The sequence below is a fragment of the Leptodactylus fuscus genome, chromosome 3 (assembly GCF_031893055.1).
Source record: "Leptodactylus fuscus isolate aLepFus1 chromosome 3, aLepFus1.hap2, whole genome shotgun sequence".
NCBI classification, from domain to species: domain Eukaryota; kingdom Metazoa; phylum Chordata; class Amphibia; order Anura; family Leptodactylidae; genus Leptodactylus; species Leptodactylus fuscus.
In genome coordinates this window covers 52,395,699-52,419,591 of record NC_134267.1, presented here as the reverse complement: position 1 = coordinate 52,419,591, position 23,893 = coordinate 52,395,699, and the positions used below count along the sequence as shown (strand labels likewise).

Genomic DNA, 23,893 nt, shown 5'->3' with positions numbered 1-23,893 from the left:
GGCAGACAAAACTCTGTGTGAATGTTAGTAGGGGATATCGAATTTCTATTAAAATATGTTGCCCCAAAACCTCTAAAAAAAAAAAAAAAAAAAAAAAAAGCAATAAATTGATAAGCAATTAAAATGAAGCGTACTTATATTGTGTTATTCTTGTTACAAAAGGATAAATGGTTTAATCTGCATCAATACTACATGACTGAAATATATTCTCAATATCAATGTATCACATTTCATTTTGTAGGTTCTGGGATGAACTCCCTCAATCTGTCACTGAATGGTGTGGTCGAGAAGACGGATGCCGTAAGTCGTGAGCAATGGCTAATTTGTTGTTTCAAGATGTGATGCAGATTGTTTAAGCCCCAATGTTTCACTTCAATAGAACGCTGCCTAAATGCAAAGAATCTGGCTGTGCTCTAAGGAGTATATGTAATGAACTGTAACAATGGCCTATTAATACTGCAGCAATCTAGCAGCAATGGTCAGAGGTGATACATGAACCCTGATAGCTTTTTTTCAATCGGAAATAAAACACAAAGGATTTTACAAAACATACAAGTCCTATAGTGTAGAAATGGGAAAAAACTAACCAGATCCCTTTGTTCATTTCTCCAATTCAGATGTGTACACGCACAATAAACATGCGGTATTAAATTAATTTGTGTATTCCAATCACAGAGAGTGCCAAAAACTCATATGCAAATAGAAATTTGTACCGCCATATGGTAATGTAATAAACATTACAGTGCCCTCTGGGGCCAAAGTCATTTTACATCTTTGTTGCCAAAGGGGCTGCTCGTTTGTCACATAGGGATACCTTAAAAATCTCTCATATAACGAAGAGTAGAACAAGCCTATCACCCTCACGTTCTAGAAGAATGTATACTGTATATGGATATTGTACACTGTTGTAAAAACTTAAATTGTATTATATACCATGTACAAGGAATGGTAGATTCTGGATTTGTTGTTAACTATTATATTCATGTTGCAGGTAGATAGCTCAATATATATATATATATATATATATATATATATATATATACAGTATATATACAGTCCTATGAAAAAGTTTGGGCACCCCTATTAATCTTAATCATTTTTTGTTCTAAATATTTTGGTGTTTGCAACAGCCATTTCAGTTTGATATATCTAATAACTGATGGACACAGTAATATTTCAGGATTGAAATGAGGTTTATTGTACTAACAGAAAATGTGCAATATGCATTAAACCAAAATTTGACCGGTGCAAAAGTGTGGGCACCCTTATCATTTTATTGATTTGAATTCCCCTAACTACTTTTTACTGACTTACTGAAGCACAAAATTGGTTTTGTAACCTCAGTGAGCTTTGAACTTCATAGCCAGATCTATCCAATCATAAGAAAAGGTATTTAAGGTGGCCAATTGCAAGTTGATCTCCTATTTGAATCTCCTCTGAAGAGTGGCATCATGGGCTACTCAAAACAACTCTCAAATGATCTGAAAACAAAGATTGTTCAACATAGTTGTTCAGGGGAAGGATACAAAAAGTTGTCTCAGAGATTTAACCTGTCAGTTTCCACTGTGAGGAACATAGTAAGGAAATGGAAGACCACAGGGACAGTTCTTGTTAAGCCCAGAAGTGGCAGGCCAAGAAAAATATCAGAAAGGCAGAGAAGAAGAATGGTGAGAACAGTCAAGGACAATCCACAGACCACCTCCAAAGAGCTGCAGCATCATCTTGCTGCAGATGGTGTCACTGTGCATCGGTCAACTATACAGCGCACTTTGCACAAATAGAAGCTGTATGGGAGAGTGATGAGAAAGAAGCCGTTTCTGCACGTACGCCACAAATAGAGTTGCCTGAGGTATGAAAAAGCACATTTGGACAAGGCAGCTTCATTTTGGAAACAAAAATTGAGTTGTTTGGTTATAAAAAAAGGCGTTATGCATGGCGTCCAAAAAGAAACAGCATTCCAAGAAAAACACATGCTACCCACTGTAAAATTTGGTGGAGGTTCCATCATGCTTTGGGGCTGTGTGGCCAATGCCGGCATCGGGAATCTTGTTAAAGTTGAGGGTCGCATGGATTCCACTCAGTATCAGCAGATTCTTGAGAATAATGTTCAAGAATCAGTGACGAAGTTGAAGTTACGCTGGGGATGGATATTTCAGCAAGACAATGATCCAAAACACCGCTCCAAATCCTCAGGCATTCATGCAGAGGAACAATTACAATGTTCTGGAATGGCCATCCCAGTCCCCAGACCTGAATATCATTGAACATCTGTGGGATGATTGGAAGCGGGCTGTCCATGCTCGGCGACCATCTAACTTAACTGAACTTGAATTGTTTGTCCAAAATACCTTTATCCAGGATCCAGGAACTGATTAAAAGCTACAGGAAGCGACTAGAGGCTGTTATCTTTGCAAAAGGAGGATCTACTAAATATTAATGTCACTTTTCTGTTGAGGTGCCCATACTTTTGCACCGGTCAAATTTTGGTTTAATGCATATTGCGCATTTTCTGTTAGTACAATAAACCTCATTTCAATCCTGAAATATTACTGTGTCCATCAGTTATTAGATATATCAAACTGAAATGGCTGTTGCAAACACCAAAATATTTAGAACAAAAAATGATTAAGATTAATAGGGGTGCCCAAACTTTTTCATAGGACTGTATATATATATATATATATATATATATATATATATATATATATATATTTATATACAGTATATATATATATATATATATATATATATATATATATATATATATATATACTGTCTTCCAATAAGTATTTGGACACCTGTGGTAGAATAGAACAATAACATTTATTCATATTCAGTAGTTGGTAGAACCAGCAGATGCTTCCTTACGGATGGTATTGAGTGACACAATACTCCCAGATGCCGGGTGACACTCCTGGTGTATGTGAGCCATCGGTTGGGTGCGGGTTCTCTGGCCAGCACTCCTCGGTCTCTATCTCCCAGTTTTGGGGTCTGCTGACTTGGGGCACATTCCAACAATCACCGTTCACTTTCCACTTCGTAATCACATAGGCCACTATCGATTTTGGGTAATTCAGTTAATTCACTTACTATGTCCTTTAAGGATTGACCAGTTCTGTGGTACCCCACAATTACCCCTTTCTCCAAATTGGACAACTCTGAACTTCGTGGCATCTTGCATGTGACTAATGCCAATGCTATTTCCTATTTAACGGCTGAAGGCATGACGTACTGCACGGCCGCAGATATCTTCATTTGCATGGGTGTCCAAATACTTATTGGTAGACAGCGTGTGTGTGTGTGTGTATATATATATATATATATAGAGAGAGAGAGAGAGAGAGAGAGAGAGAGAGAGAGAGAGAGAGGGAGAGAGAATGACCTGTACAAAATAAGGGTCCCGTATTTGTCAAACAGAAAATTTCTGGTTTTGGAATTTGAAGCAGGCAGGCTTGTCAAAAACCAAGGAGGATTTTGGCGCTGAATTTGAAGCAGAATTTGATGCTGGATTTGGAGAAGAGTAGTCCTGCCCAATAAAGGCAAAATATAGTGGCAAATTCAAAATTCTGCACCAAAAAGTGTATTTTCTACCTCTCATTCATTTCAATTGGAATCCACCTGAAGGCAAGATGCTTATTTTTTCCGTTAGCTGAAAAGATCAGCTAGAAGAAAAAAATCAGCTACTGCCTCCTAGTAGGAATAGGATGGGAGGCAAATTCAGCATCAAACTCCTATGTGTGAACACTTCCTAACAGTCAATATTGTTATTGTAATTCCCTGTCTGAGCTGAAGCAATGAGGATCTGTTTCTGGCAGACTAGATCTATTTGAATGACTAGCCAGCAAGTCTGCATCTATGGTCGAAGCCGTTTTTGAGGTAACCATAAGGGTTGCAGTGGCCACAGCTGCCTCCGAGCCCAAAAACCAAAGGAGACTAAAGGTCACCCTCACCATGCTAGGGATGGATAAACTTCTTTGATCTCCTTTCTAATTTCCTTTGATGGAAATCAGTGTGTCCATAGTAAATTTATGACCCTTTGCCTTCTGGACAGCAAGAGGGAGAAGATTTATGAGACACAGCCTTCCACTGTCAGAAAGGGAAAAAAAAATCAATTGGTCAGTAGCAAGGAGGGACTCTGTAAGGGAGGTTATGGCACAAAAGGGGAAAGGAATGTAAGAAAGGGACACATTCAGTGGGTGTGAGAAGTTGTGCAGGGGACCCAAGCTGAACTTTTGCACCAGAGCCTGAGAGCCTTTATTTATGCCCCTGACTTAGACCACAAGCAATCAGGTGACTTTCATTGCAATGGCTTCCTCTTAGTAAAGCGATTGCTTTGTTAACAGTCCTTTCTAGAGAGTCAGTAGTTAAGTCTTTTTCTGTTCAAGCTGAAAGAAACTTTTTTTCTTTCTTCATCCGTGCGCCGTCCTTGTGCAAGTCTGTTATTCACAGATTCATTGCTAGGTGATGTCGAAAAATAAAGACAACATCCTTTTTACAGTCCGCAAAATGGATTAGTGTGAAAGCAGCCTTTAAGAGAAGGCTGGGTGAGAACCTAAGATGTGGTTGCCACCAATTCTTTACAGATCTGTGTAGTTATCCCACTGCATAAGTTCTTTTACACTACATCTTATACCATATTGCAGCAACGTCAACATGTAACGCAGGGTTCACACTAGCGTTCGAAGTCCGTACTCAGGTTTCCCTCTTCTGTCGACAGAAGATGGAAACCTGACAGACTGGGCCCGGCTGTGGGCGTTGGTGAGTGTTTTATGCTCTCCGTGGTGAAACCGTTTTTTTTTTTAAACCGGACACAGAGTACTGCATGTCTGACTTTGTGTCTGGTTAAAAAAAACCTTTCGCAGTGGAGAGCATAAAACGCTCACCGGCGGTCACGGCCCGACACTTTTCAAACTCATTCAAATGAATGGGTTTGAAAAATGCCTGCAGGTTTCCATTTTCTGCCCAGTTCCAGGCAGGAAACGGAAACCTGTATAAACGGAGATCGGGCGCAAATGTGAACGAGCCCTTAGCATCATTGAAAGGAAGAACACTGTCTATACGGCGTGTAAAGGATCATTTCCAAAGAGAATATGCTCTGTCACCAGAAGCCAGCAGATAAGTTAGAGTCACCTAAATCAAACAGTGTTTTCCCTTTGTAAAACTGTCTTATTGTTGCCGAGATATGATTGGTTTTGTCGGTATGCAAATGACCTATTTGGAGCAACAAGGGTGTCGCCAGTGTTTATGCCACCATTGCACCAAATAGCACATTTGCATATTGACAAAAGCAAAAATATCTTGGCAATAGCGGCAGCGATCCTCAAGGGAAAAAACACTGTTTGCTTCAGTTGACCCTAACCTACCTATCTAGGGGTTAATACAGTGGGTATGGAAAGTATTGAGACCCCTTTACATTTTTCACTCTTTGTTCCATTGCAGCCATTTGCTAAAATAAAATAAAAAAAAGTTAATTTCATTTCTCATTCATGTACAATCAGCACCCCACCTTGACAAATAAAAACCAGAAATGTAGATATTTTTGCAAATTTATTAAAAAAGCTGAGATATCACATGGTCATAAGTATTCAGAGCCTTTGCTCAGTATTGAGTATTTGCCCCCTTTTGAGCTAGTACAGCCAGGAGTCTTCTTGGGAATGATGCAACAAGGTTTTCACATCTGGATTTGGGGATCCTCTGCTATTCTTACTTGCAGGTCCTCTCCAGTTCCGTCAGGTTGGATGCTGAACATTAGTGGGCAGCTATTTTCAGGTCTCTCCAGAGATGCTCAATTGGGTTTAGGTCAGGTCTCTGGCTGGGCCAGTCAAGAATGGTCACAGAGTTGTTCCGATGCCACTCCTTGTGTTTAGGGTCATTGTCTTGTTGGAAGATGAACCTTCGTCCCAGTCTGAGGTCCAGAGCACTCTGGAAGAGGCTTTCTTCCAGGATATCTCTGTACTTAGCCACATTTATCTTTCCTTGAATTGCAACCAGTTGTCCTGTCCCTGCAGCTGAAAAACACCCCCATAGCATGAAGCTGCCATTTTTGCTGTGGTTTAGCCGTGAATGGATGCCGATGCAGTAACCCGCTCCTGATTAGGCCAGGATGAATGGGTCTAATCAGGAGGGAGTCTCCGGAATCCGCAGCAAGATCAAGCTGAATGCTCTTTTTTCTGCATCTTGCTGTGATTCTGGGAGAAATCTGCTTCATAACTGGAGGCGAAATCCAAACCCAAATCTGCGGCAAATTCCTCTATGTGAACACAGTCTTAGATTTGTAGACAATTAAAAGTTTAAACATTTTGGTAAATAAATATAAATTGTTAAAAATTTGCAGAGTTTTGAAGATTTCCTCTAAACATCTCAGTAGTGACAGTCTATTGTTTTGATTGGTTTCATGAATGCAGGAACTTTCTATAATCTGTCACTTGTCTGAAACGCAGCCATGATTTCTACATTGTGGACCGGTTATCAGGCAAGGACACTACACGCATAGGAAGATAACTTGGTCACCGACTCCACTTTCTCCTGTTACTAGTACGTAGATTAGGCTGGGGTCGGTCATGTGACAGTTGTGTCATCAGAGTAGGCTGGGTGCAACAGTATTCCAGCACCCCCTTTGTTCTGCATATCTAATAATTGGAGCGCTGGAGGACCCTCTTCAAAATCAGTAGCATTACTTATCCAGTGCAGTGAATGTATTGTGACAACTTTTTACTTAGCCATATAACACCTAGAACCACTGTGACCGCAGCATGAAAGTCAGGAGTGTCAAACGTATATTCACGAAGGGCCAGCTCAGCCTTATGGTTGTCTTCCAAAGGCCATTAGTAATTCTGTGCCCATATATATGTAGCATATAGTCCGTTGAAGGCAGCTATAACCCTGATGTTAACATATTGTTAAATAGCACAAAACAGGATTGTAGAAATACCTGTATTGGTTTCTGGCGGGATGTCCCCCATACGTAATAGTGTCATAATTATCCTCCCTCTACAGGTAATAGTTACTCCATAGGTAATAGTGCCACCCTCATACACAGGCACGTGTCCTAAATATCCCACCCCCATAGGTGATAGTGCCTCTACACATAGGTAACACTAGGCTCACATCTGCATTGTAGGACTTTTCTCTCAGTATTTTTAATGTGGAATAAGGGACAGAATCCCCAGGTGGAGCACAGATGTGAACATAGCCTAATATTGTCCTATTATACCCCCTACAGGTAATAGTGCCCTCACACATAGATATTGTGACCCCGAAAAGTACCTCACCCTGCATGAAATGACATACTTAATTTCATACTTATCTCTTCTCTCTGCAAACCACTAATCCAGTCCTCCCATACTACTAAGGGCGAGTTCACACCTGCGCCCAGTCTCCGCTTTGCGGGTTTTCGTCTTCTGCCCGAGAAACTGGACAGGAGACGGAAACCCGGCAGTTTTCAAACCTATTCACTTGAATGGGTTTGCAAAGTGTCCGCCCATGAGCGTCTTGTGCTTCTCCATGGTGAAATCGTTTTTAACCGGGCACAAAGTCCGACATGCAGGACTATGTGTATGGTTAAAAAAAAAAAAAAAAAAGTTTCCTGAGGGCATCCTACCAGCCTTTGTTGGGGGGTGGGAGAGGGAGTTGGGAGTGTCTTTCCCTCCGGGCGTGTGGTCATCTGCCTTCGACATGTGTCATAAATTTTCCATCTCCTGTAAAGCTCAGGAAACTAATTATAAAATTCTCTCCAGATGATACAGAGTCCCGACTCTGCTCCATGAAATTTACCCCTCCACGTCTGATAGGTGTTGGAGGTGTCTCACGGAACGTGGCACAATGACCCACATCTAGTGGAGATGTTCCCTTCTGCGTCCCTTCTGGACTGGGGTGCGTGGGTTCATCACGCAGGTCACGGGAGTCATGCTGGAGGACGATCCGGCTCCTCTGCTTCTTTCTCTATTTTCCCGTAAGTTTAGGAAACCTATCCGCAAACTCCTGGGATTCATGATAGTGGCAGCGAGATCGGTCATCCCGAGGTTATGGAAATCCCAATCCCCACACACACACACTCCTTTCCTGGCTGAAGGAGTTCCTCTACCTTCGCACAATGGAAGACATGCTGGCTGCGCTTCGCCCTCATGAAGGGCTTCACCAACAGACCTGGCTACTGTGGAACTTTTTCTACTATTCTCCTGATTTCCGCACCCTCTTCTCTACATGCTTGTAATGTTTTCTGTTTTTCAGTTTTTTCTTGCATGTTATCCTCCAACATCTGCACAGTTACAGTTCATGTTTCTTTTTTGACATTTATTGCACTTATCTGACTTGCAAATGATTGTCCTGACTCTGCTGCGTCAGAGTTTGTCATTTACCCCTATTCCTGTCCTTCTCGTCTCCTGTACAAGAGATTGGTTAAAGGGGCTCTATCAGCAAAATCATGCTGATAGAGCTCCACATATGCGTGAATAGCCTTTAAAAAGGCTATTCAGGCACCGTAAATGTTATATTAAACTACCCCCCCACCCCCCACCCCCGTTTTAAAATAAAACCCTAAAAAAGAATGTTATCTACTTCCGAATCGTGCACTGTGGGCGGGCATTCAGGGTGTGTCTTCATCTTCATCCCCGCCTCTTCTTCCTCCGATGTCCTCCAGTCCCGTCTTCCTCCGGCGCTTGCGAGCGGACACTGATATAAAAAAATGGCCTGGGCGCATGCGCAGTAGCATGCGGCTGCTACTACGGCTACTGAGCAGGCACCCAGGCCATTTTTTTTATATCAGTGTTCTCTCGCGAGCGCCGGAGGAAGACGGGACTGGAGGACATCGGAGGAAGAAGAGGCGTGGATGAAGAATACAGTGCACCCTGAATTCCCGCCCAGCGTGCACAATCCATAAGTAGATAACATTATTTTTTAGGGTTTTATTTTAAAACTGGGGGGTAGTTTAATATAATTTTAGCGGTGCCTGAATAGCCTTTTTAAAGGCTATTCACGCATATGTGGGGCTCTATCAGCATGATTTTGCTGATAGAGCCCCTTTAATATGTTACCCTGTCCTAACATCCAGGAGTGATCTGGTTGGTGACCGGTTATCAATATCTACTTTGTTAGACTGTTCTGCAATGCATTTACCTGTTTATATGTTTTTATCATGTGAATATTACACTGCCTGGCCAAAAAAAAAGTCGCGAGTGTTAATATTTAGTTGGACCACCATGAGCACGAATAACAGCATGCATCCGTCTCGGCATGGAGTCTATAATGTTCTGTAGTGTAGACTCAGGGATTTTGATCCAATTCTCGAGTATCAGGGAGCCCAGGTTACGCAGATTCGTTGGGGGTGGTGAGTGACAGCGCAGGTTCCTTTCCAGCACATTCCAGTGTTTCATGTGCTTCTCGTTGCACCCAGACACGACCATCACTCTGGAACAATGTGAAACATGATTCATCTGACCTCATGACCTTTCTCCACTGCTCTAGGGTCCAATCCTTGTGGTCTCTTGCAAATGACAGACACCGACGTCTGTTGGTCTCTGTCACCAATGGCTTTCGTGTGGCGACACAACTGTTAAGACCCATTCCTTTGAGACCCATTCCTTTGAGTTCTCGTCACATTGTTCGCTCCGAAATGTGTTGCTCCGTCGTGTTGAACATCTGTGTGAGCTCAAAGGTGGTTTTCCGGTGGTTATTCTTCACCAGTCGCTTTAGGGACCTACGACCTCGAGTTTCGAGTATAGTCTTACGCCCACACTTTCCATGGTTGGAGGGGGGTTCTCCACCATCTCGCCATGCTTGTATGATACGCTGAACAGTTCTCTGTCCAATACCAATTACTTCGGCTATCTCCTTGGTCGATTTGTTGGCCTGATGCAATCCAATGACTTGCCCCTTCTTGAAGGCACTAACATCTCTTCCTCTGGTAGCTCTTCCGTTGGTAGACATCGCTTCACACCTTTATTTATGATCTGCACTTGACAGGCTACAGCTCAATTATATATATTCAAGAATATATGCAAATTCCTGACATGAACAGTTCATAATTATATCAGGGATGGAACGGTAATTTGTTGCACAAGGCGACTTTTTTTTTGGCCAGGCAGTGTATTATAGCCTTAGTGCTTGTTTTCAGTTTCACACGCCACCTTTCTTCTTTGGGATATATACATGGCGTGTTTACTGTAGGTGAGTGGTATATCTCTTATCAGTGATCTTTGACATGGTGCCCGTCAAATACGTTTGTTCTTCAAAAACTGATCGTTCCCATCACAAGTTAGTGAGATCCTGCGGAATCCATTACAGATCTGATCAGGTGTCAATCATAGAGGATTTAGGAATGGAAACAAATGAAATTTTAAGCAATTGAGTTTTAGATCTTATTCACACGTCTGCAACTAAAATACGTACGCCATCTGTATTTTTTGCAAACAGCATATGTATCCATTCATTTCAATGTAGTACTTCACACATTCATTTTTTTTTTTCTTTTATGGACTGTGGGTCCATGGAAATATATAAAATAAAGCACAGGTTTTTTTCTTTTTTTTTTTTCATGAATGTAGATGTAAAACAGCATATATACAGTAGTAAGTGGTTTGGAAGAGATTATGGTGATGCTGGGCTTCTATTATTCTCATGTATGTTTTGTAATCTATATTTCTGTTTTATTTGGGGTTCTTTTTATCCATTTCTAGTTTTATAGATTTTAATTTGCAGGTATTTATTTTTGTGCCTTTACAATAAAAGTGTTATAGAGTGATTTTTTATTATTATTATTATTATTATTATTATTATTTATTATTATTATTATTATTATTTTTTGTCATTTTGTTATATACAGAGTGATTGGGATGCTATATTTTATTATATTTTTTATTTTTTACGATGTACTGATGTACCTATAGGAGCCCCAGTTGCAATGCAAAATATGTCTGTTGCGATGATATTCACTGGCAGAGGTGATTTAGGTCTGCCATGTCGGGCGGACTTTATAAATCCATTACCAGGATGACATGTACAAGAAATCACTGACCATGTTTCGGGCGCACTGTCGCATTATGACTAGGGATACTTGGCCGAAACATGAGAGTGATTTCTTGTACATGATGTCTTTTAGAATTGATCAATATGTCTTCAGCTTTACAAACACCGGGCTGGATTTTTCTATTTTTTCATCTAGATTTGGTGTCCCAAAACCACCTAATCCAACTCAGACTATGTAATATGCAACTATGTATCCACCATGTTTGGGGGGCTCCTGTAGATCACGTGATCACGTGTCTAATAGAGGCAGCTACTCCCACCTCTTTGTAGTGTTCTCTTGATTTTTAACATTTCCTGCATATTTCTTCCTTTTCATATTTAAAGGGATTCTATCATTAAAATTGTATTTTTTCTGCCTACCACGTTGGACTAGCCTTAAGAAAGGCTATGCTTCTCCTACCTTTAGATGTCTTCTCCGGGCCACCGTTCGGAAGAAATCCCGGTTTTTGTTGGTATGCAAATGAGTTCTCTCGCAGCACTGGGGGCATCCCCAATGCTGCAAGAGAACTCTCCAGCGCTGCCTTCATCTTTGTCTGGAACGGCCTCTCTTCGCATCTTCTTCTGGTGCTGGGTTCAAACTTCTAGACCTCGAGCAAAGCCGACTGTGCATGCCCACCGGCCACAAGAAAATGGCCGCTTACACAGTAAGTGCAAGCGGCCATTTTCTTGTGGCAAGCGGACTTACGCAGTTTGAACCCAGCGCCTGAAGAAGACGTGAAGAGAGGCCGTTCCAGATGAAGATGGAGGCGGCGCTGGAGAGTTTTTCTCACACCGGGATTTCTACATAACCGCGGCCTGGAGAAGACGTAAATTTTCCGACGTGGTAGACAGAAAAAATACAATTTTAAAGGGATTCTACCATTAAAACTTTTTTGTCGATAAGACATTGGAATAGCCTTTAGAAAGGCTATTCGTCTCTTACCTTTAGATGTGGTCTCCGCCGCGCCGTTTCTCATAAATACCGTTTTTTTACCAGTATGAAAATTTGTTCTCTCACAGTGATGGAGGCGGGCCCCAGCGCTCAAACAGCGATGAGGGTGTCACCACCGCTGCCAGAGAAGTGTCTCCAAGCGCTTCCTCCTTCTTCATCCGCCGTGTCATGTTCCACGTCTTCTTCCGGCGCAGGCTCTTAACCTAGCAGAGCAGAGCAGACTGCGCAGGCGCACAGGTCACGGGAAAATGGGCGCTAACAATACTGTGCAAGCGGCCATTTTCCCTTGACCTGTGTGCCTGTGCAGTCTGCTCTGCTCTGCTAAGTTACGAGCCTGCGCCGGAAGAAGACATTGAACATGATGCGCCGGACGAAGAAGGAGGCGGTGCTGGAGACACTTCTCTGGCAGCGGTGTGGACGCCCTCATCGCTGTTTGAGTGCTGAGACCCGCCTTTATCACTGTGAGAGAACTTATTTGCATACCGGTAAAAAACGGTATTTCTGAGGAACAGCTCGGCGGAGACCACGTCTAAAGGTAAGAGACGTCTTATCCACAAAAAAAAAAAGTTTAATGGTAGAATCCCTTTAAAGAAATTGTCCAAGATATTTTTTTAATTCAATGCTAGTACATTTCTTAGATTTTATTGGCCCCATGTGTAGCACTTATCGATGTTAAAAAATGTATCAGGCAATCCCTTTAACAAAGTCTAAACTCTATTTCAGTTGGTGTTTTATTAAAAATAGCATCTGTTTCTCTTGGTTTCTTTCTCATGGTTAACCAAAAGTAATAAAGTTCATAGAATGTATTACAAAAACAATATTTCGATCAAGAAAAAAAAAAAAATCCTGTGTTTCTTTAAGTATTCTCTTCTTCAGAAGGGCAAAAGGGCAGTGACCCAGTTTATAATGTACAACTGTTTCTTTTCATGTCCTGTATTTCTGTACACCTACTAAATCTCAGATCTGTTTTATGCATCTGCAGAAGAACTAGCCAAGTTCATGGATGAAGTTTCCCTATTGCAGTACAGTAACAAGCCAAATTATGCCGACCTGAAGAGAATCCTGCTGAAGGCTCTGGAGTCTATGGGAACAAGTCTTAGTTCACCGCTGCTTATTTCAGATGCACAATCCTTCCAGAAACCGTCTGCAGGAGTTAGAAAAAAAAAGGTACATAAATATCCTCACATTTACGGTATTATTGTATAATGCAGATATGGAAGATTATCCGCTCTTCTAAATACATCGTATTTTATATATTAAAGCAACAGTTTGGCTGACACATATTTAGGCTGAACTCATAGGGACATGCTGGGATACATAGAGCTGAAGCTTATTGGTTACATTGCAAGCAATATTCTCTAAATTCTACAGAAGTAAAAGGATCAGAAGGGGAAGGGGTGTCAGAAGTGTTAGGTGTCTTCTTATATTAAAGAGGTTGTCCGGACAAAAAAAGCTGGGGAAGTTGGGGGGAAAAAAAAAAAAAATCTGTTCCTGTTGCTCCAGTGTCCTCCCAGCGTGGTCTGGTCCTGCTGCTTCGGTGTCTTCTTGAAACTCCTTGCCAGCTGTGACATCCCACATCCCTTTTGCTAAAGCTGCTGATTGGCCTCAGTGGTCACACAACCCCGGGACGTCTCAGATAGCGAGTTCCCGTGGCCTTCGCTGAGGCCACTGATTGGTCTCAGTGGTCACACAACTTCAGGAGGTCTCAGGTAGCGAGTTCTTGTGCCCTTCGCTGAGGCCACTGATTGGCCTCAGCAGTCACACAACCCCGGGACGTCTCAGCTAGCGAGTTCCTGTGGCCTTCGCTGAGGCCACTGATTGGTCTCAGTGGTCACACAACTTCAGGAGGTCTCAGGTAGCGAGTTCTTGTGGCCTTCACTGAGGCCACTGATTGGTCTCAGTGGTCACAAAACCATGGACCGTCTCAGATAGAGAGTTCCCGTGCCCTTCGCTGAGGCTTCTGTTTGGCCTCAGTGGTCACGTACTCAGACAGAGCCAACTGCACATGCCCATGGCCACAAGAAAATGGCCACTTACACAGCTTACTGTGTAAGCGGCCATTTTCTTGTGGCCATGGGCATGCGCAGTCGGCTCTGCCTGAGGCCCGGCGCATGCCTAGAAGACGAAAACCCTGGACGGAAGAAGACGCAGGGAGAGGGCGTTCCAGAAGAAGATAGAGGTGTCGCTGGAGAGTTCTCTCACAGCATTGGGGCTGTTTTAGTGCTGGGGACACCTCCAGTTCTGCAAGAGAACTCATTTGCATACCGAAGAAAACTCAGATTTCTACCGAACAGCGGTGCGGAGAAGACATCTAATGGTAGGAGAAGAATAGTCTTTCTTAAGGCTATTCCTACATGTTAGTCAGAAAATAAAGGGTATCCAATGATAGGATCCCTTTAAGTTACATCCTTACCAGTAGTTTTCATAGAATTTTGGGGTCTGTTAGTTCTGGATCTGCAGCTGTTTGAGAGATCAGCTTTGCTAGTCTGCTTTTTCTCCCACCGTATAAGTTATAGAATAATTATGAGTAGGATTTCTTCCCGCACAGATTCCCTCTTTATAATATGGTTTAGGTAGTGAGAAGTATTATCTGAGTAAATGAACCTCAGCAGGATACAAGATCTGCAGGTCCTGTAACGGGCACTACACTAAGCCTGCATTACATTGGGCTGATACATCATGGTAGCAGGGAGAAGTCTGTCTGGGAAGGAGACAGTAAGGAATATTCTGTATAGTCGCTATACAGAATATTACTTACCGTACTTTTTCCTTCCAAGACAGACTTCTCCCTGCTACCAAGATGTAGCAGTCCAATATAATACAGACTTAGTGTAATCTTACCAGTATACCGAGAGAACAGCTATGGGAATGATGGTGTCCCGGACAAGGCGCAGAGCCGTGTATGCCACTTGTACAGTATAGTCACACATTCGTTGCAAGCTTCGATACGTTCACTGTTAATATTTACTTATGCACAAATTGTACTTGTAAATACAGTTTCGGCGGAATCATGAAACAATATATCCAAGTGATAAGTGAATGCAAACATTTGCTATTTAATGTAAATGACTATGTGATTACATTCAGCATTTCCAGTGAAGACGGCAAAGTCTTGCTTTTTTTTTTTTTGCCATCCCTGCTTAGCATAATTAAAAGCATCAGCCGGTGACCTTTTTCAGACATATCTTGCACAGAAAGAAGACGATTTCTATCCAGTGCACTTGCAATGTGGAAGGGTCAAGATGCTTTAAATTTTTAATATATCTTATGAAATTTGGCCACGGGGACGTGCACGGCAGCCAAGAATGCAGGGTGCAAACTAACAAGAATGATGGTCTGATAGATAAACGGTGATTCAAGCATCGGTACACAGATGGTTCTGATTTGCTGTGTTTTAAGCTGCTTCGACTGAAGACATAAAATATCCTTCTAGTCATAAATTAGCTCTTTGGAAGGAAACCTTGGCACTGGAGCTTTACAACCTTCAATTAGTAGGGGAAGAAGAATTTCAATGACTGTGGTATTGACATCTGTAGGCTTGCATAGTAATCATTCCTAATAGAAATGAATATCTGTTTGAGGAGGTTTTGCATGGCTAATTAGCGACCATTGAGAATATGTAATTTTTACATGATCCCCCGATTGTCACCTTTCTCTTATGATACAATTACTTCTTATTGTAGCGAGGGACTTAAGGTTCAATACTTGTACGACAAGAGAATTGAACCCAGCCAGTATCATTAAACATTTTTATTGGACAAATTTTATTTGCGGTCTCATTTTTTTTTTTTTCTCCATTGTCCACGGATTTAGGGTGTGTTGTGTTCACAGCAGGCCGTAAAGTGCACCTCAATTAGCGCAACCAAGAACATTCGCTAAGCCACTCTTGATGGTTGGTAGTATAGGCCATTTATAATATAATATAGTTCATTTTGGGGGGTTTTCATTGTGAATATTATAATATAACATGTTACTAGGTAAACCACCTGGGGTGGGGGAATTAAAAGGGGTTTTCCATCTCAGTGTTTCTGCAGTCTGGTTCAGCTTTCTCTTTTCACTTCCTATATTTCTCCTCCCTCCCCTTCCCTCTTGCTAAACGGCCAGAGAAGTCTCACAACACTTATACAGATCAGATAATATGCAGATGCTTGTAGAGAATGTACTCAGTGTTATCTGTGTGTTTACATAGAAAGATAACAGACTCAGCTTTATCAGCAAAACTGCAACTAGCTGAATGGATTGTCCTGCTGGCATGGGCAGTAAGTGAGTGACGTCACTTGTCCTTTAGGTCCGTGATTATAGCAGCACTGTATAAACAATGGGAGGAATAAGTTCACATAGCAGGCACACAAAGCAGAATTTCTAAAGCGGTATATTTACGAAAAGGCTTAAATTTACATTAGCTACCAGTATACATAGGATCCTTGAGATGGGACAACCCCTTTAATATTACACTGTATATCCTAAGTAAAAATGAAAGGATCACTTTGGTAAAATGTTTTCATGGCTCAGATATTTATTACTGGAAACGTAATACAGCCTTCTAATAAAAGAATCATTTGGACCAATTGCCCTTTACGTAGGACATTGGGTTAGAATTTAGTTCCAAAAATCTCTGTACGGTGACAAAAGGGTTTCATTGATCAGTGTAGCCTTTTACTTCGTATCAAAGATGCTATTTAATGACATCCTGTATCTATGACTTATCAGAAGGTCATTTTGATTCTGGTTTTAAAGAAAACTCAGCTTTCAACCTAGTCCTGCAATATAGATTAGGGTCACCTGAATCAAAATGTGTTTTCCCTTTGTGAATTGGGGCCACTATTGCTGAAATATTAGTTTTTGTTAATATGTAAATGCGCTCTTTGGAACACAGCAACAGCAACACAGTTGGTTATTCCAAAGAACTTATTTGCAGTTGCTGTGATCGCTATTGATCATGGCATCTGAGGGGTTAAGCCACTGGAGTCAGAGTATTTTCCAACTCTGACGGCTAGTCCCTGGTCCCGGCTATGTAATTTAGCTGAGACCCGAAAGTCATGCTGTAGGCATAGCTCCTGTATTTGCGGCATGAAAGCACCATACCATTATTTAATTATTGTTAGCTATATGCTCGCTACGGAAGTGGTGGGCGTGGCTTAGCGGAGATTAGTGAGGCTTCTGGCGGTTGCGCTGGAGAGCCTCACTTAGTGGGCATTGCAGCCGGCTGAACGCTGTGCTCCGTGTGCACAGGAAAGCCGGCTGCTGCCTCTGCTGTGATACCACTGTTCCAGCTGCCGTGGGATGAGCTGGGAGAGTAGACTCCCCGCAGCATACGATGCTTTCCCAGCTCATCCTACAGCAGCAGGAACAGTGGTATCACAGCAGAGGCAGCAGCCGGCTTTCCTGTGTACATGGGACATTGCGCACAGTGTTCAGTGCAGTGTTTTTTGGGGGATGCCTTATTTTCAGGGGGGGTGCCTTATATTAAACAATATAACAAAACCTCCCCCATGCCTTACTTTCAGGGAATGTCTTATTTTCAGGAAAACAAGGTATATATATATTTAGATTATATGAATTTTTATAAATTTTTTTATTAACACCAAACAGGAAGTATGAGTCTAACGTAAGACTCTGTGACCAGCAGGATTGTGGGGTTGGTAGGCCGAGGCACTATCTTGAGTTCTTTAATTTTTCCACACCCCAACTCATTTCTGCTCCAACTCTGACAGCCATGGTCAGACAGAAACCGCAGAGTTGCTCTAAGCTTCCAGCTCGCTTCTTTTTTCACACCTAGCTAGCAGTAAAAAGCGAGCGGCTCCCATTGAAGTCAAGGGGAGCTGGTTTTGGCAGTGGATTTTAAGGCAGATTCTACGTCAAAATCCGCTGCCAAAAGACTCCGTGTGAACTGACCCTTACAGCACTCATGGCAAAAGCTTTAGCAGGCTATGTCTTCAGGATCTCCTCTGTTCACACAAGTCATCTCAGTCAATGCAATGAGTGGAGCTAAAAAGTCTCTGCATTAATATATTCATATACAGTAAAGACAAGACAGACTGTGAACACTCTTATTTTAAGCTGAATGCCAGAGTTTAATACATATAATCAGTCACAAGGAGTGTTACTGCCGTCTTCCTCGGAAAAGGTCAGATAACCTGCATGGAAAAGCAAATGTAGTGATTAAAATCACATTTCATAATTCTTTTTCATATTAATTAGGCTCATTGATATGGAAGAAAACTTACTATGAATGGACCCAGGTTTATGAATATGAATGTAAAACCTGAAGACTTCTGGATTCTTTCCCAGCAAAGGTTAATAATAAATTCATGTGGACATTGGAAATAAACGCTGAGTTTTATTTTCACTGAAATTACTTTTTGTATGAGAAAGATTAGAGACTAAAATAACAAATTTTGGATTTTTGGCTGCAAAGTTCCAATTTGATATGTAAAAGGAGCTAATTGTGTCATTCAGACAGTGGAGGAAATAGACTGGGAAACGCTTTTCAGTGCTGGTTATTGCTTACATGTCCCACCTATGTACAGATAACACCTCAAATAACAGATGGGAGTGTATAGTAGATATAGCTGCTCTATATTCTGCATGCTCCTTGTAGGAATCTAGCTCTGAGCTCTTTCTTAAGTCACCCTCTTCATTTTGGTAAAGAAACCGGAAGAGCAGGGCTCAGACTTTAAAGGGAGTCTACCACCGTTCCCGAGCATATTCACCTCTGACCACCGCGTTACAGGGCACATTATAGGGATAAACAACATACTGTTATGTATGTCACTTTTGTAGATTTGGAGAAAAAAAAAAAACTTGAAATGTTATGCAGATGAGGCAGTTGGTGCACTGGGGGCGGACCTTCTGCTTCTTGGAACACTGCTTTTGCTGCTCAGACCGCTACCACCTTGTGCAGTGGGGCATCACCCATCCTACTTGAACAGCAAAAGGTACAGGTCCAAAGGCCCGCCCACAATGCTCCAGCTACCTAATTTGCATATCACTTCAAGGTTGTTTTTCTCCACATCTACAAATGTGACCTATATAGGTATATTATTTATCCATGTAATGAGATAGTGGCAGTTGAATTTGCTTTGGGGATGTGATAGGTTCCCTTAAAGGGCTATACACCTTCACAAAAGATAGGCCATCAGCTGGGGTCCAACTATTGAGACTCCTGCAGGAGCACTAAGGATAGGCTAGTCTAAAGACTGCAACATCTGTATATTCTCCTATATAAACCAATATTGGTAGAAATTGTCATTAAAGGGGTATTCTCATCTCAAGGATCATACTTGGACTTGTAGCTTCAGCTAAATGAACTGTTTTACCCATTATCTTGCACCTATTCACAGAAGATACAACTATTTTAAGGTAACTACAGGGCATTTTTCCAGGTTTGCCTAGACAGCCATGATGCAGATAGAACCTGAAAATGTCATCCACAGCTAAATGTGCACTAATTCCAAAGGAAAGCTGCAGCACTTGGGGCTGTCTGTAGCAAACCTAGCCCGCCCCAATGCTCTTGCAGCTCATTTGCATATTCATAAAAAGGTGATTATTTCTGTATTTCTTCCACAGATTTCTGCTTCTATTAATCCCTTCCCGACAACCGCCGTACTATTACGGTGGATGCCGGGCATTTAACTATGGCGGCCGCCATAGCCGCCGGGTGTCTACTGAGTTGTCTACTGTTTCATACAGTAGATACCCAGCGCTAATGCCTACAATTGGTGTCTGCACCGATCGCAGGCATTATCGCCTGCAGTGCCTCGGTTATAGCTGACCAAGGTGCCATTTTTCCCAGCGGCGCATGGGTGCCACATTTTTCCCTGTGATCGCAGGGACCCGGAGTAAACTCCAGGGCCGGCGTCACGTTGCTTTGACAGCCGGGAGCCTTGTGAATGCTCCCCGATCTGCCATTCTATTTGTTCTATTAATAGAAGCCCCAGTATTTTGCAATGCATTAGCATTGTAATGCATTAGTGATCAGACCCCCTGAATTCAGCGCACTGTCAGCTTTCCAGCAGTATATAAAACTGCCTGTGCCCAATCTGATGAAAGGTCCTCTTTAACACAGTGGTTGCAGTTCCTGAGCTACGAGCCATGGCTAAGAACCACTGCTCTATATTACCTGCTGCACTGCCTGCAGGTCACCCAGGACAGACAGCAGATGGACACAAGCACAATGAGCACTTCCATTATTATTGATGGAGCCACTCATTGCATTTTCTGGTGCCACAGGAACGAGTGGTGAGCTGCATTGAACACTCTCCGCTATACTACGCTCTCCACTTCTTCTCTGCCCCAGGCACCAATTGCGGACATCACTGCGGAGCAAAGCGAGAAAGCAGAGTGGTGAGTAATGAATGCAACTCACCGCTCGCTCCTGGCGCACCACTAACTATAGTGAGCGCCTCCATTAGTACTGGTAGAAGCGCTCATTGTGCTGCTAAAGTAAGCATGAGAACTGCATGTAATGCATCATGTAATATATCACTGGGGGTAAGGGCATTTGGGGGGCAATTATACTACATGTGGGACTGAGGGGGCCAGAACATAACTGTTATAAGTCATTTATAAGAGATCGCTGATGAGCATACTCGACTGGGACTTTTTCTCACTAGGGGGTACTTTGTGTAACTGGGTTAAAAATTCTGGATTAACAAAATCTCCTCCCGCGTACGCAGTTGGCTTTACATTTTCTATTATATTTTGTCTATAGCCAAATGTACAGAAATCTGAGCCTAAAAAGAATGAAGAGGACAATGTGAAGAGAGAAGACCGTAATCCAATAAAGCCCTGCCTTTCCCCAAAAACACCAAAGGTAGGGGCTCTTCATTGGTACTTCTGCAAGCACAAGCAGATGGTGATGGTTTATCATCCTCTCGGTCTTTAAACTAGATCACCTAGTTGTATAATCTGTGCTCACATGTATAAGGGCAGGCCTGCAGTCACGGGTACAAGAATTGTGCAAGGCAAGTTACAGATAACCGTGTTTTAACTACAAGACCCAAACCCTGCTGGTTATACGAAGCTGAACTTATATCACCATAGAACCCTACAGTGAATTTTGGTGCAGTAGAACTCTAGGAGGTCCCAGTGTTCTATCTGTAATATGGGTGCAAAATTTCATTGTTTTATGGCAACATGAAATAAACCTTAGCCAAGTAGAGCTATTTTGCCCTCGCTTATTAAAAGTTGCCATTTATAAGTACAGATGAGCGATTCGATCAAATATCAGGCTGCTCGGTATTCGATTCCAATCAAATACCACGCGGCAAATGCACTAAAAATTCGTATCCCCTCCCACCTTCCCTGGTGCTTTTTTTTTTTGCGCCAATAACTGCGCAGGGGAGGTGGGACAGGAACTACGACAACGGAGGCATCGGGAAAAAAAACAGAAAAAGTAATTGGCTGACTAAATCAGGTGACCTCCAATTTATACGAATAGTGGATTTCAGATCCGGGTCATATGAGACTGTGAACTATGTGACTGTGAGACAGGGATAGATGTACTGGCAGGGTTAGCTAGGGATTACCTTTATTTAGGTGGGAATGTTACTCACCCAGCTCTTTGGGGCTCTATCTGGTCGGGATCCTTGTCAGCTTGCGATATGCGGGAGCTGACTTTTTCTCATAGGAATGCATTGACCAGCGTTGATTGGCCAAATGCCATACAGAGTACAGCATGTCAATGCATTCCTATGGGAAAAAGTCAACTCCCTCTTATCGCAAGCTGACAGGGATCCCGACAAGACAGTGGCGTAATACAGGGACTCGGGCATGTTAGATGCCCCCAGGCATGCTTCCCCTGCTGTCCCAGTTGCATTCCAGAGGTGTTGTCCTCATTTGCTGAGGTGTCATAGTGGACTTGGTGACTCTCCTGATCGCAGGCATTAATCCCTGCAGTGCCTCGGTTAAAGCTGACCGAGGTGCCATTTTTCCCGGCGGCGCATGGGTGCCGCCATTTTCCCTGTGATTGCAGGTACCCGGAGTAAACTCCAGGGCCGGCATCACGTTGCTTTGACAGCCGGGAGCTTTGTGAATGCTCCCCGATCTGCCATTCTATTTGTTCTATTGTAGGCTACTCTATGTAGCCTGCAATAGAAGCCCCAGTATTTTTCAATGCACTATCATTGTAGTGCATTAGTGATCAGACCCCCTGGGGTTAAAGATCCCAAGGGGGTCTAACAAATGCAAAAAAAAAAAAAAAGTTTAAAATAAAAGTAAAAAAAAAAATATTTAAAAATATTAAAAGTTCAAATCACCCCCCTTTCCCTAGAACACATATGAAAGTACTTAAATACCGTGACACACATACACATTAGGTATTCCTGTGTCCGAAATTGCCCGCTCTACAAATCTATAAAAATATTTTTCCCGTACGGTTAAACACTGTAGTGGGAGAAAAAGTCAAAAGTGCCAAACCACCGTTTTTTCTCCATACAAAGATCAGATACAGCTCACGTTTATCTACAATAGGTAAAGATGGTCAGTGTTGGCGTAAGCAGAACTTCACCAGGGTGCTTCCTATTTGTCACTTGTTTTAGAATTTCATGAGCAGATACATCAGCTTGTTCCATTAACACAGTGGTTGCTGTTCCTGAGCTACGAGTCCCGGCTAAGAACCACTGCTCTATATTACATGCAGCACTGCCTGCAGGTCACCCAGGACAGACAACCACACATGGACACAAGCTTATTACTGATGGAGCCACTCATTGCATTTTCTGGTGCCACAGGAACGAGTGGTGAGCTGCATTGAACACTCTCCGCTATACTACGCTCTCCACTTCTCCTCTGCCCCAGCCACCAATTGCAGACATCACTGCGGAGCAAAGCGAGATAGCAGAGTGGTGAGTAATGAATGCAACTCACCGCTCGCTCCTGGCGCACCACTAACTATAGTGAGCGCCTCCATTAGTACTGGTAGAAGCGCTCAATGTGCTGCTAAAGTAAGCATGAGAACTGCATGTAATGCATCATGTAATATATCACTGGGGGTAAGGGCATTTGGGGGGCAATTATACTACATGTGGGGGACTGAGGGGGCCAGAACATAACTGTTATAAGTCATTTATAAGAGATCGCTGATGAGCATACTCGACTGGGACTTTTTCTCACTAGGGGGTACTTTGTGTGACTGGGTTAAAAATTCTGGATTAACAAAATGTCCTCCCGCGTACACAGTTGGCTTTACATTTTCTATTATATTTTGTCCATAGCCAAATGTACCGAAATCTGAGCCTAAAAAGAATGACGAGGACAATGTGAGGAGAGAAGACCGTAATCCAATAAAGCCCTGCCTTTCCCCCAAAACACCAAAGGTAGGGGCTCTTCATTGGTACTTCTGCAAGCACAAGCAGATGGTGATGGTTTATCATCCTCTTGGTCTTTCAGCTAGATCACCTAGTTGTATAATCTGTGTGCTCACATGTATAAGGGCAAGTCTGCAGTCACAGGTACAAGAATTGTCCAAGGCAAGTTACAGATAACCGTCTTTTAACATCTATGTTATTGGTACAAGACCCAAACCCTGCTGGTTATACGAAGCTGAACTTATATCACCATAGAACCCACAGTGAATTTTGGTGCAGTAGAACTCTAGGAGGTCCCAGTATTGTATCTGTAATATGGGTGCAAAATGTCATTGTGTTATGACAACATGAAACAAACCTTAGTCAAGTAGAGATATTCTGCCCTCGCTTATTAAAAGTTGCCATTTATAAGTACAGATGAGTGAACGGCGTTCGATTGAATTGATATTTGATCGAATATCAGGCTGCTCGAGATATTCAATTCCAATCGAATACCACGCGGCAAACGCACTAAAAATTCGTATCCCCTCCCACTTTCCCTGGCGCTTTTTTTGCACCAATAACTGTGCAGGGGAGGTGGGACAGGAACTACGACAATGGAGGCATCGAAAAAAAATTGGAAAAAGTAATT

General features: G+C 42.5%; 1 protein-coding gene across 4 annotated transcripts in view; it reads left to right on the top strand.

Moving 5' to 3' along the window:
- The window catches only part of VRK2 (VRK serine/threonine kinase 2), an 81,850-nt gene that overhangs the window by 56,419 nt on the left and 1,538 nt on the right, over positions 1–23,893 (top strand). For all 4 annotated transcript variants that reach the window (XM_075267584.1, XM_075267583.1, XM_075267585.1 and 1 more), the window contains 4 exons: positions 242–300; positions 12,936–13,120; positions 20,667–20,768; positions 23,170–23,271. In XM_075267584.1, coding sequence (XP_075123685.1) covers positions 242–300; positions 12,936–13,120; positions 20,667–20,768; positions 23,170–23,271 — 448 coding nt within the window. The remainder of the gene's footprint in view (positions 1–241; positions 301–12,935; positions 13,121–20,666; positions 20,769–23,169; positions 23,272–23,893) is intronic.